The sequence below is a fragment of the Oncorhynchus clarkii genome, chromosome 31, assembly GCF_045791955.1.
Source record: "Oncorhynchus clarkii lewisi isolate Uvic-CL-2024 chromosome 31, UVic_Ocla_1.0, whole genome shotgun sequence".
Classification (NCBI taxonomy): Eukaryota; Metazoa; Chordata; class Actinopteri; order Salmoniformes; family Salmonidae; genus Oncorhynchus; species Oncorhynchus clarkii.
Window position 1 is genome coordinate 11,149,480 of NC_092177.1, and position 14,577 is coordinate 11,164,056.

The 14,577-nt window shown below is 44.1% G+C and overlaps 1 protein-coding gene across 1 annotated transcript in view; it reads right to left on the bottom strand.

The window, feature by feature from the left end:
• LOC139390704 (FERM and PDZ domain-containing protein 3-like) overlaps nt 1-14,577 on the bottom strand; it is a 241,364-nt gene that overhangs the window by 51,934 nt on the left and 174,853 nt on the right. The window contains exons 2-4 of the mRNA XM_071138018.1: nt 1,440-1,552; nt 477-637; nt 82-184 (exon numbers count right to left, since the gene is read on the bottom strand). Of these exons, the coding sequence (XP_070994119.1) occupies nt 82-184; nt 477-637; nt 1,440-1,480 (305 nt within the window). The 5' untranslated portion in view covers nt 1,481-1,552. The remainder of the gene's footprint in view (nt 1-81; nt 185-476; nt 638-1,439; nt 1,553-14,577) is intronic.

Sequence of the window (14,577 nt, forward strand, 5' to 3'; positions counted from 1 at the left end):
TCGCCAAACCAACCACCCCTCGACCTCCCCCATCTTCCCCCCTCCCTCCACCCTCCTCTGTGGTGATATAAAGGATGTTACCTTACAAGGTCTATGACTCTCTCCCGGGAAGCCTCGCTCACCACCTCCTCATTGATGGCCAGGATCTGGTCTCCAGGGAGAAGCTTGCCGATGGACGGGCCGTCTGGGACAACACACACACACACACACACACACACACACACACACACACACACACGCACGCACGCACGCACGCACCCACGCACGCACGCACACACGCGCACGCACGCACGCACACACTCACACACGCACACACGCACACACGCACACACACACACACGCAGAGGGACACTTAGTCTATGTGTAACAGACGGACATACAGTAGTAGACATCAAACTGAAAACACTCACATCGTCTCTCCATCTATCTCTCACTCTATCGGTCTCGCTCACACACACACACAGATCCCTGCCTACCTGCAGAGACAGAGCGTACGATGACTGGTCTCTGGCTGCCTGCTATGAATCCGAAGCCTTGGCTGGGGTGGCGCTGAATGCAGACCTGTCGAGCTGAAGCTGGGCCAGGAGTCAGGCTACCACTGTCCATACCATCCTGGCTCTCTTCTAACATCGCAGGGCTGCACCGGGAACACACACACACACACACACACACACATACACATACACATACACACACACACACACACACACACACACACACACACACACACACACACACACACACACACACACACACACACACACACACACACACACACATATATATAGGGTGTACATGGGGTAGGAAATGTCCTATGTAATGTGTATATGGGGTAGGAAATGTCCTATGTAGGGTGTATATGGGGTAGTAAATGTCCTATGTAGGGTGTATATGGGGTAGGAAATGTCCTATGTAATGTGTATATGGGGTAGTAAATGTCCTATGTAGGGTGTATATGGGGTAGGAAATGTCCTATGTAGGGTGTATATGGGGTAGGAAATGTCCTATGTAGGGTGTATATGGGGTAGGAAATGTCCTATGTAGGGTGTATATGGGGTAGTAAATGTCCTATGTAGGGTGTACATGGGGTAGGAAATGTCCTATGTAATGTGTATATGGGGTAGGAAATGTCCTATGTAGGGTGTATATGGGGTAGGAAATGTCCTATGTAGGGTGTATATGGGGTAGTAAATGTCCTATGTAGGGTGTATATGGGGTAGTAAATGTCCTATGTAGGGTGTACATGGGGTAGGAAATGTCTTATGTAGGGTGTATATGGGGTAGGAAATGTCCTATGTAGGGTGTATATGGGGTAGGAAATGTTCTATGTAGGGTGTATATGGGGTAGTAAATGTCCTATGTAGGGTGTAAGTCAAGTCCTCCATGTAGAGAGAAATAATGTGTTTGTGTGCCCTACATAGGGAGGAAGTGTAGTGTACCTGTCACATGTGTTTGTGTGTCCATCCTGGACCTTGGCCATCCCCTGAGAGGAGGGAGGAGCATGGGGTGGGGTCTCACAGCATGGAGATCGCTCTGATTCTCAATCATTCACCTGAGAGGAGAGAGGATGGACGGAGAGGGAGAGTAGGGAGGGGGGGGGGGGATGGGGAAAGAAGGATGAAGGGAGGAGGGATGGGGGGGTAGGGCATTATATACGAGATGAAGGGGGGAGAAAGAAGTACAATTATAGATTGACTTAGGAGCGATCAGAACACTGATGCAAATTCCAACAGAGCCTATAATATTTAATGCACTCTACATGCTGCAGAGTAAAATACTGAATTGGTATAAGCCAGGGGTATTCAACTCTGACCCCACGAGGTCCAGAACCCGCTGCTTTTTGTTCTACCTGATAATTCATTACATCCACCTGGTGACCCAGGTCTAAATCATTGCCTGATTAGAGGGGAATCACCCACCTGGTGTCCCAGGTCTAAATCAGTGCCTGATTAGAGGGGAATCACCCACCTGGTGTCCCAGGTCTAAATCAGTGCCTGATTAGAGGGGAATCACCCACCTGGTGTCCCAGGTCTAAATCAGTGCCTGATTAGAGGGGAACAATGGAAAAAAAAGCAGTGGAACTGGCTTGGAGGTCCAGAGTTCAGTTTGAGGGGTATAATCTAGGCTATTTGTTGTTATGAAACCATCATCCATTTTCTTTCAAGCACAATTTGGAGTCCGGCCACAGAACAGCATGGCTTCTACACAGGGGCAAGAATGACTATTGTGAAGTTGAAAGATGCAATTTCACAGAACACACAAACCTTTGCCTGCGTCCCAAATGGCTCCCTATTCCCATAGGGCTCTGGTCAAAAGTAGTACACTACATTGGGAATTGGGTGCAATTTGAGACACAACCTCAGTCTCAGTCACAGTCTTCAAAACACACATCTCCAACACACTCAACATATTGTGTTGTAGTTTCTTCCAAAGCTACTGACTCCAGATATAAAAACCCAGGTGGTAACAGAAGAAGAAGAAGAGTGAAAGAGGATCTGGGGATCTGAACAGAGAGATGGAGTGTTTATGTACTGCAGGCCTTATTAAATATATCTCTCAGAAAGCAAAACACTTCAAATCTGCGTAAGGCAGGACATCTGACTGAACCTTGCATCTGATGGCTCTGGTGATGAAGAGGCAGCTGAAGTCAACAACAACAACAACAACAACAACAACAACAGTCAAAGACTGGGCTCATGTCAAACAACACATTCTCATTTTCAGATGCCTGCGTGGGAGTTAGAGGTAGAGGGAGGGAGATAGAAAGAGGGAACAGGGTTGGAGAGAGATAGAAAGAGGGTACAGAGATGGAGAGAGATAGAAAGAGGATACAGGGTTGGAGAGAGAAAGAAAGAGGATACAGAGATGGAGAGAGATAGAAAGAGGATACAGGGTTGGAGAGAGATAGAAAGAGGATACAGAGATGGAGAGAGATAGAAAGAGGACACAGAGATGGAGAGAGATAGAAAGAGGATACAGAGATGGAGAGAGGTAGAAAGAGGAAACAGAGAGGGAGAGAGATAGAAAGAGGGTACAGAGATGGAGAGAGATAGAAAGAGGATACAGAGATGGAGAGAGATAGAAAGAGGATACACAGAGATGGAGAGAGATAGAAAGAGGATACAGAGATGGAGAGAGATAGAAAGAGGACACAGAGATGGAGAGAGATAGAAAGAGGACACAGAGATGGAGGGAGGTAGAAAGAGGATACAGAGATGGAGAGAGATAGGAAGAGGATACAGATATGGAGAGAGAAAGAGGACATAGAGATGGAGAGAGGTAGAAAGAGAGCGGTATAGTGTTATTTTATCTCATTTTAGTGAGCTGCATATTCCGACAGTGTCTGCCTAAAGATGAGACACTGATTAGAATTTGAATGGGACATGTTGCATCAGGCGGACACAGAGAGAGAAATATATAACAGAGAGGGAGATAGAGACAGAAAGAGAGAGATAAGGAAAAGCTAATCATTATTCAGATACTGTTGATCCATTATGCACACAGTGTCTGGTCTGTGGAGAGGCATTGATAAATACAGGGATGACAAGCCATCAATAACATGGGGCACAGATGAGTCAATGGTTGATATTTATGTTCTGTCACATTTGTTTTTCCTGATAACGACAGAACGGCATTGGGAGAAAATGTCACCTCTCCAATCACAACAGAGCATTAATGGTCCCTGACTAATCTATGACAGGCGATCAATTGACGATTGATATTCGTTTCAATGATCTCTCATCAAGGGATAGACTCATTATGGCAGTTTGATAAGAATTAACTAAAGTGATTAAAGGATGTGTTCCAAATGACACCCTTTTCCCTTTATAGTGTCCTACTTTTATATGGGATGTGGTGGTATTTGGGAGGAAGACAGCACAATATAAACCCAGCTAGCACATTTGTTTTTTTGTAAGTTGTGGGAACGTATGTTTTTGGTTTCACATTGGTTGTTGGAACGAAGCATACGTTTCCTGACCGGTAAAACAGAACTATTTTTTTTTTTAAACGTTCTGAGAACAGAAGTGATCATTTAATTTGTTCTGGGAATATTTATTTTTAGGTTGCAGGGAGGTTCTGAGAACCTTTTACTACGCTCAAGTCCTGAAATTCCCACAGAAGAAGGTTGTTACAACGTTCTTGGAACAATTTGAGAACATTCCCAATGTTCCTCCTAGAATATTACCAAAATTTAAACAAGGCAACAGTAAGCATGTCATCCCCCACAAATGACGCAGGTAACTAGACATTGTTTCCTGGGATGTTGTTTTCAGAAACTTGTGAAAACTCCTCATGAATAATGTGTATTGTTTATGGTAATTCAGGCTGAAGGGTGAAGGTATTTACATCTGAACTGTAGCATAGACTCTCTTTGATTCTATGTATGAAGCATCATCAGGTGTTGCAAAACCTACTCATATTTTGTGATTACGCATTTATGACTAAGTAACCTATAGCAGTCACAATGTAATTGTTCTCTCTCTCTCTCTCTCTCTGCACCCTGCCACTTCACATAGATCTTTCTCCCTCGCTCCCTCCCTCCCCTTTTCTCTGCTCGCTTTTCACTGTCGTTAGGGAAGGACACCCATTCTGTTGTGCCATCATGGAGCCTCCTAGGAATTGGTTATTCCTCAGTGGTCTGTGCCAGCTGGGTACCATTATGTATGTCAATGGCTTCTCAGCACCACCCTGCCAGGGCTGGGTACCATTATGCATGTCATATCTTCTCCACACCACCCTGCCAGGGCTGGGTACCATTATGCATGTCATATCTTCTCCACACCACCCTGCCAGGGCTGGGTACCATTATGCATGTCAATGGCTTCTCCACACCACCCTGCCAGGGCTGGGTACCATTATGCATGTCATATCTTCTCAGCACCACCCTGCCAGGGCTGGGTACCATTATGCATGTCATATCTTCTCAGCACCACCCTGCCAGGGCTGGGTACCATTATGTATGTCATATCTTCTCCACACCACCCTGCCAGGGCTGGGTACCATTATGCATGTCATATCTTCTCAGCACCACAACCTCAGCCCATCCCTGCCAAGAGAGGGGGCAGGATTTGTGTACTGACCAAGGAGTTAGCATAAATATCCCTGCTAAGGAGAGGGAGCCAACACTTAACCTCGTCAAACACAGACATTACTCACTGGGGCCAGAGCCTGGAATCCAGTGGCCATTACCCCATAGTCAAGAACCCAGATCTTGGAACCCGTAATCTATTCTAGAACCTATAGAACAGGAGCCCAGAGAGTGTCACACAGACAATATGTCCGTCCTATATCTATGGTGTAACTTACGGTAAAATAATTCTAGGGGTTGCACAATTTAGGTTGAACAATTCCGGATTTCCTACTAATTTCCCTCTGATTCCCGGGAATCCTCCAACCCGGATTTCTGGAAAACCTGAACATTTTGCAATGATAAGACAGCCTGCGCACATTGACGAACCTCTGAGGTCTGCAGACCAGCTAAAGAAGATCTCTGGTGTTCAGCAGACCAGCTAAAGAAGATCTCTGGTGTTCAGCAGACCAGCTAAAGAAGATCTCTGGTGTTCAGCAGACCAGCTAAATAATATATCTGGTGTTCAGCAGACCAGCTAAAGAAGATCTCTGGTGTTCAGCAGACCAGCTAAAGAAGATCTCTGGTGTTCAGCAGACCAGCTAAAGAAGATATCTGGTGTTCAGCAGACCAGCTAAAAAAGATCTCTGGTGTTCAGCAGACCAGCTAAAGAAGATCTCTGGTGTTCTGCAGGCCAGCTAAATAAGATCTCTGGTGTTCGGCAGACCAGCTAAATAAGATCTCTGGTGTTCTGCAGGCCAGCTAAATAAGATCTCTGGTGTTCAGCAGACCAGCTAAATAAGATCTCTGGTGTTTGGCAGACCAGCTAAAGAAGATCTCTGGTGTTCAGCAGACCAGCTAAATACGATCTCTGGTGTTCAGCAGACCAGCTAAATAAGATCTCTGGTGTTTGGCAGACCAGCTAAAGAAGATCTCTGGTGTTCAGCAGACCAGCTAAAGAAGATCTCTGGTGTTCAGCAGACCAGCTAAATAAGATCTCTGATGTTTGGCAGACCAGCTAAAGAAGATCTCTGGTATTCAGCAGACAAGGTAAAGAAGATTTCTGGTGTTCAGCAGACCAGCTAAATAAGATCTCTGGTGTTTGGCAGACCAGCTAAAGAAGATCTCTGGTGTTCATCAGACCAGCTAAAGAAGATCTCTGGTGTTCAGCAGACCAGCTAAAGAAGTTTTCTGAAGTTCAATGCTTCTGTGTTCTGAATGAGTGAACCCAATCCTTTTCCTTCACAGTTTGATTGACAAATTAGTTGACAAATGGATGTCTTAGTTACAAGTCACAGCTGGCAGCCACTGAGCTGGAGTCAGCCCAGGGTTCACTGAGTGTAAACAAAACGTTTTAGGTTATTTTCTGTTCAATACCTCATTATACAACCACTGTGTTCAGTGTTCAATACCTCATGCTACGGCCACTGTTCAGTGTTCAATTCCTCATGCTACGGCCACTGTTCAGTGTTCAATTCCTCATGCTACGGCCACTGTTCAGTGTTCAATTCCTCATGCTATGGCCACTGTTCAGTGTTCAATACCTCATGCTACGGCCACTGTTCAGTGTTCAATTCCTCATGCTACGGCCACTGTTCAGTGTTCAATTCCTCATGCTACGGCCACTGTTCAGTGTTCAATTCCTCATGCTATGGCCACTGTTCAGTGTTCAATACCTCATGCTAAGGCCACTGTTCAGTGTTCAATACCTCATGCTACAACCACTATGTTCAGTGTTCAATACCTCATGCTACAACCACTATGTTCAGTGTTCAATTCCTCATGCTACGGCCACTATGTTCAGTGTTCAATACCTCATGCTACAACCACTATGTTCAGTGTTCAATTCCTCATGCTACGGCCACTATGTTTAGTGTTCAATACCTCATGCTACAACCACTATGTTCAGTGTTCAATTCCTCATGCTACGGCCACTCTGTTCACTGTTACTTGACTTATGCAACGTAATCCTAGGAGTAAAGGATCAAGGCTACTGCTGCGAGGAAAAGACAGGAGAGGATAGGGAAAGATTCAAAGATAGAGACAGGGAGAGACCGACAAAGAGGGGGAGAGAGAGACAGACAAAGAAAGGGGGGGGACAGACAAAGAGAGGGAGAGAGAGTGAAAGAGAGAGACAGACAAAGAGAGGGAGAGAGAGTGAAAGAGAGAGGCAGACAGGCAGGCAGCCTGGAGGACACAGAAGCTTTCCAGATAAACAACAATCCAGTAACAGCGGCCTTTAATGAGCGAGGAAGCCCAGGAATTCTGTCAAGAACCACCTCGCCAAGGGCATCGACAAGCATGGCCATTTCCATGGTTACCACAGCGCTGGCACGACAGTGGGGGATGATGATAATAATAATAATAATAATAATATTTGGGGCTACTTATATTTGTCCTATTAAACAAGTGTGTAATGAAAATGTGTTTCTTGCTTATCCTAACTTCCTCTGAGACACCACTAGGGAGTGGGGTCACCATTGTACAGCGCCCTGGAGCAATTAGGGTTAAGTGTATTGCTCAAGGGCACCGCAACAGATTTATCACCTTGTCGGCTCCGGATATCTCCCACCACAATGATTATGGTGATGGTGATAAGGAGTGATGATGGTGATGAGGCGACAGCTTGGTTAGGTTACAGACGACTGCCTTCACTTGGCTGCTTCACAGACAGTCCCCCTACAGCCAGTGTGTCCAGATGCTCAAACATTCCCGAGCACCAGGCACAGACCGAACCAATCCATTCTGCCCTTGTACCCAGGCAGGCTGTGGTGGTTCTTCAGGGGGTGGCTAGCCCTTCTGTGGGGAGGCCGGGAGACTGGGAGATGGAGGAGAAATTGACCATCTATGACCTTTTACATTTAATACACTCTGGAATATAACATCTGTACACTTGGCAATGGTACAACTACAGATGTCGGATCTTAATTTGACCCGTTTTGTTACAGGAGGAAAATAATCCTGCAGCAGGAGGATTTGAATAGCTGAAGAAATATGTAGCAAGCAACAATAGATGCTATGCTAACTGACATAGAAAGCAACAATAGATGCTATGCTAACTGATATGTAAAGCAACAATAGATGCTATTCTAAATTATATGTAAAGCAACAATAGATGCTATGCTAACTGATATAGAAAGCAACAATAGATGCTTTGCTAAATGATATGTAAAGCAACAATATATGCTATGCTGTGATATGTAAAGCAACAACAGATGCTATGCTAACTGCTATGTAAAGCAACAATAGATGCTATGCTAACTGACATATAAAGGAACAATAGATGCTACACTAACTGATATATAAAGGAACAATAGATGCTATGCTAACTGATGTACAAAGGAACAATAGATGCTATGATAACTGATATAGAAAGGAACAATAGATGCTATGATAACTGATATAGAAAGAAACAATAGATGCTATGCTAACTGATATAGAAAGGAACAATATAAACTATGCTAACTGATATACAAAGGAACAATAGATGCTATGCTAACTGATATATAAATGAACAATAGATGCTATGATAACTGATATAGAAAGGAACAATATATGCTATGATAACTGATATACAAAGGAACAATAGATGCTTTGCTAACTGATATAGAAAGGAACAATAGATGCTATGCTAACTGATACACAAAGGAACAATATATGCTATGCTAACTGATATAGAAAGGAACAATATATGCTATGCTAACTGATATAGAAAGGAACAATAGATACTATGCTAACTGATACACAAAGGAACAATATATGCTATGATAACTGATATATAAATGAACAATAGATGCTATGCTAACTGATATAGAAAGGAACAATATATGCTATGCTAACTGATATAGAAATGAACAATAGATGCTATGCTAACTGATATAGAAAGGAACAATATATGCTATGCTAACTGATATAGAAAGGAACAATAGATGCTATGCTAACTGATTTCACCATTGAAAGAGAAAACAAACATAGAAATAGAAAATAAACCCCATATGCTGAGATTCAGGTCTGACATTTTGAGGTGGAAATTAAACTTCAGAGGACTTTTAAGCCTTGAATTCTTTCCAAGTTTGCCGTTTCACTTTTGATTAACACAGTGAATGAGTGGAGGAGTTCCACCATCAGATCGTTAATTTTTCAATTAATTTAGATAGCCTATAGCCCAGTGGTGGAGTGGTGCCTGGAGAAGTGGGTATACCAAACGGCCCGCCTGCCAAAGGAAAAGCTCCCTGTGTGAAAAACAGTGACATAAATTCTGCATGACCTAAAATGATGAATCCCATACTGGCCCAAGCTGTACTGTGCAAGTAGGCTAATAGTGGGCCTACTATTGAAGGTTGAGACACTTCAGCACTGCGATGTAGTGGCTTAGACCGCTGCACCACTCGGGAGGCCCCCCAGTAGACCACTTTTGAGGTCTGAGAAAAACATTTGAGTGTATTTATACTTCAATTCATACTTCAATTTATACTTCAAATCACTCTTGTTTGGTTAGTGGTGTTTCTGTAACAATTGAGATGGAGTTCGCAAAACAAACGGCCATTGGATTGATGCAAATAATTATGATATCATTCTGCCAGGTAAGCAGGCTACTTTGTTGCTAGTTAACATTTAAATGAGAATGTTTTTGGGAAAGCCTTTCCATCTACCAGACGATGGTTCGGCCTACCAGACGATGGTTCGGCCAACAGATGATGGTTCGGCCTACCAGACGATGGTTTGGCCTACCAGACGATGGTTCGGCCTACCAGACGATGGTTCGGCCTACCAGACGATGGTTCGGCCTACCAGACGATGGTTCGGCCTGTCAGACGATGGTTCGGCCTACCAGACGATGGTTCGGCCTACCAGACGATGGTTCGGCCTGTCAGACGATGGTTCGGCCTACCAGACGATGGTTCGGCCTACCAGACGATGGTTCGGCCTACCAGACGATGGTTCGGCCTACCAGACGATGGTTCGGCCTGTCAGACGATGGTTCGGCCTACCAGACGATGGTTCGGCCTACCAGACGATGGTTCGGCCTACCAGACGATGGTTCGGCCTACCAGACGATGGTTCGGCCTATCAGACGATGGTTCGGCCTATCAGACGATGGTTCGGCCTACCAGACGATGGTTCGGCCTACCAGACGATGGTTCGGCCTACCAGACAATGGTTCGGCCTACCAGACGATGGTTCGGCCTACCAAACGATGGTTTGGCCTATCAGACGATGGTTCGGCCTACCAGACGATGGTTCGGCCTACCAGACGATGGTTCGGCCTACCAGACGATGATTCGGCCTATCAGACGATGGTTCGGCCTGTCAGACGATGGTTCGGCCTACCAGACGATGGTTCGGCCTATCAGACAATGTTTCGGCCTACCAGACAATGGTTCGGCCTACCAGACGATGGTTCGGCCTGTCAGACGATGGTTCGGCCTACCAGACGATGGTTCGGCCTATCAGACAATGTTTCGGCCTACCAGACAATGGTTCGGCCTACCAGACGATGGTTCGGCCTACCAAACGATGGTTTGGCCTATCAGACGATGGTTCGGCCTACCAAACGATGGTTTGGCCTATCAGACAATGTTTCGGCCTACCAGACAATGGTTCGGCCTACCAGACGATGGTTCGGCCTACCAAACGATGGTTTGGCCTATCAGACGATGGTTCGGCCTACCATCAGCATCGCTATATTTTTCCTGTCCTTTAATTGTTTGAAACTGGACGTTTGACTTCATATTAGACGCATGTCTTCCTTTGATTCAAAGTAGCCTATAGCCAAAATCCTACCAGAGACATTTTGAAGCAATTATTTAATAAAGAGTTCCTCAAGTGTGTTCTCCTGTTCTATTCGTTTTCTTTCAACTTTATTGTCTAGCAGCCAAAGGCATTATCCTAGTGATATTAGACACTATGACAGTTGTTGCATTTAACAATCAACCCCTATTTCAAAAATGTTTACGGATATTTCCATCTCAATCAGCTGTGTTGTGACAAGGTAGGGGTGGTATACAGAAGATAGCCCTATTTGGTGAAAGACCAAGTCCATATTATGGCAAGAACAGCTCAAATAAGCAAAGAGAAATGACAGTCCATCATTACTTTAAGACATGAAGGTCAGTCAATCCGGAAAATTTCAAGAACTTTGTACATTTCTTCAAGTGCAGCCGCAAAAACCATCAAGTGCTATGATGAAACTGTCTCTCATGAGGACCGCCACAGGAAAGGAAGACCCAGAGTTACCTCTGCTGCAGGATAATTTCATTAGAGTTACCAGCCTCAGAAATTGCAGCCCAAATAAATTATTCACAGAGTTCAAGTAACAGACACATCTCAACATCAACTGTTCAAAGGAGACTGTGTGAATCAGGCCTTCATGGTCAAATTGCTGCAAAGAAAACACTACTAAAGGACACAAATGAGAAGAAGAGACTTGCTTGGGTCAAGAAACACGAGCAAAGCACATGAGACCAGTAGAAATCTGTCCTTTGATCCGACAAGTCCAAATGAGAGACTTCTGGTTCCAACCGCCATGTCTTTGTGAGTCACTGAGTAGGAAAACTGATGATCTCCGCATGTGTGGTTCCCACCGTGAAGCATGGAGGAGGAGGTGTGATGGTGTGGGGGGCGCTTTGCTGGTGACACTGTCTGTGATTTATTTATAATTCAAGGCACACTTAACCAGCATGTCTACCACAGCATCCTGCAGCAATACGCCATCCCATCTGGTTTGCACTTAGTGGGATTATCATTTGTTTTTCAACAGGACAATGACCCAACACACCTCCAGGCTGTGTAAGGGCTATTTGACCATGAAGGAGAGTGATGGAGTGCTGCATCAGATGACCTGGCCTCCACAATCACCGGACCTCAACCCAATTGAGATGGTTTGGGATGAGTTGGACCGCAGAGTAAAAGAAACCAGCCAACAAGTGCTCAGCATATGTTGGAACTCCTTCAAGACTGTTGGAAAATCATTCTACAAGAAGCTGGTTGAGAGAATGCCAAGAGTGTGCAAAGCTGTCATCAAGGCAAAGTAAAAATAAGAACAGTAAAATAAAGAAAAGGTGTGTCCAAACTTTTGACTGGTACTGTATACTGGTACTGTATACTGGTACTGTATACTGGTACTGTATACTGGTACTGTACACTGGTACTGTATACTGGTACTGTACACTGGTACTGTATACTGGTACTGTATACTGGTACTGTATACTGGTACTGTACACTGGTACTGTATACTGGTACTGTATACTGGTACTGTATACTGGTACTGTATACTGGTACTGTACACTGGTACTGTATACTGGTACTGTATACTGGTACTGTACACTGGTACTGTATACTGGTACTGTATACTGGTACTGTATACTGGTACTGTACACTGGTACTGTACACTGGTACTGTATACTGGTACTGTATACTGGTACTGTATACTGGTACTGTACACTGGTACTGTATACTGGTACTGTACACTGGTACTGTATACTGGTACTGTATACTGGTACTGTATACTGGTACTGTATACACTGGTACTGTACACTGGTACTGTATACTGGTACTGTATACTGGTACTGTATACTGGGACTGTACACTGGTACTGTATACTGGTACTGTATACTGGTACTGTATACTGGTACTGTATACTGGTACTGTACACTGGTACTGTATACTGGTACTGTATACTGGTACTGTATACTGGTACTGTACACTGGTACTGTATACTGGTACTGTATACTGGTACTGTATACTGGTACTGTATACTGGTACTGTACACTGGTACTGTATACTGGTACTGTATACTGGTACTGTACACTGGTACTGTATACTGGTACTGTATACTGGTACTGTATACTGGTACTGTATACACTGTACACTGTACTGTATACTGGTACTGTACACTGGTACTGTATACTGGTACTGTATACTGGTACTGTATACTGGTACTGTACACTGGTACTGTACACTGGTACTGTATACTGGTACTGTATACTGGTACTGTATACTGGTACTGTACACTGGTACTGTATACTGGTACTGTATACTGGTACTGTATACTGGTACTGTATACTGGTACTGTACACTGGTACTGTATACTGGTACTGTATACTGGTACTGTATACTGGTACTGTATACTGGTACTGTACACTGGTACTGTATACTGGTACTGTATACTGGTACTGTATACTGGTACTGTATACTGGTACTGTACACTGGTACTGTACTGGTACTGTATACTGGTACTGTACACTGGTACTGTATACTGGTACTGTATACTGGTACTGTATACTGGTACTGTACACTGGTACTGTATACTGGTACTGTACACTGGTACTGTATACTGGTACTGTACACTGGTACTGTATACTGGTACTGTACACTGGTACTGTACACTGGTACTGTATACTGGTACTGTATACTGGTACTGTACACTGGTACTGTATACTGGTACTGTATACTGGTACTGTACACTGGTACTGTACACTGGTACTGTATACTGGTACTGTATACTGGTACTGTACACTGGTACTGTATACTGGTACTGTATACTGGTACTGTACACTGGTACTGTATACTGGTACTGTATACTGGTACTGTACACTGGTACTGTATACTGGTACTGTATACTGGTACTGTATACTGGTACTGTACACTGGTACTGTATACTGGTACTGTATACTGGTACTGTACACTGGTACTGTACACTGGTACTGTATACTGGTACTGTATACTGGTACTGTATACTGGTACTGTACACTGGTACTGTATACTGGTACTGTACACTGGTACTGTACACTGGTACTGTATACTGGTACTGTATACTGGTACTGTACACTGGTACTGTACACTGGTACTGTATACTGGTACTGTACACTGGTACTGTACACTGGTACTGTATACTGGTACTGTACACTGGTACTGTATACTGGTACTGTACACTGGTACTGTATACTGGTACTGTACACTGGTACTGTATACTGGTACTGTACACTGGTACTGTATACTGGTACTGTATACTGGTACTGTATACTGGTACTGTACACTGGTACTGTATACTGGTACTGTATACTGGTACTGTATACTGGTACTGTACACTGGTACTGTATACTGGTACTGTACACTGGTACTGTATACTGGTACTGTATACTGGTACTGTATACTGGTACTGTACACTGGTACTGTATACTGGTACTGTACACTGGTACTGTACACTGGTACTGTATACTGGTACTGTACACTGGTACTGTATACTGGTACTGTATACTGGTACTGTACACTGGTACTGTACACTGGTACTGTATACTGGTACTGTACACTGGTACTGTATACTGGTACTGTACACTGGTACTGTATACTGGTACTGTATACTGGTACTGTATACTGGTACTGTACACTGGTACTGTATACTGGTACTGTACACTGGTACTGTATACTGGTACTGTACACTGGTACTGTATACTGGTACTGTACCAGTTTCTTTCTACACCTTTTCTTTATTTGTACTATTTTCTACA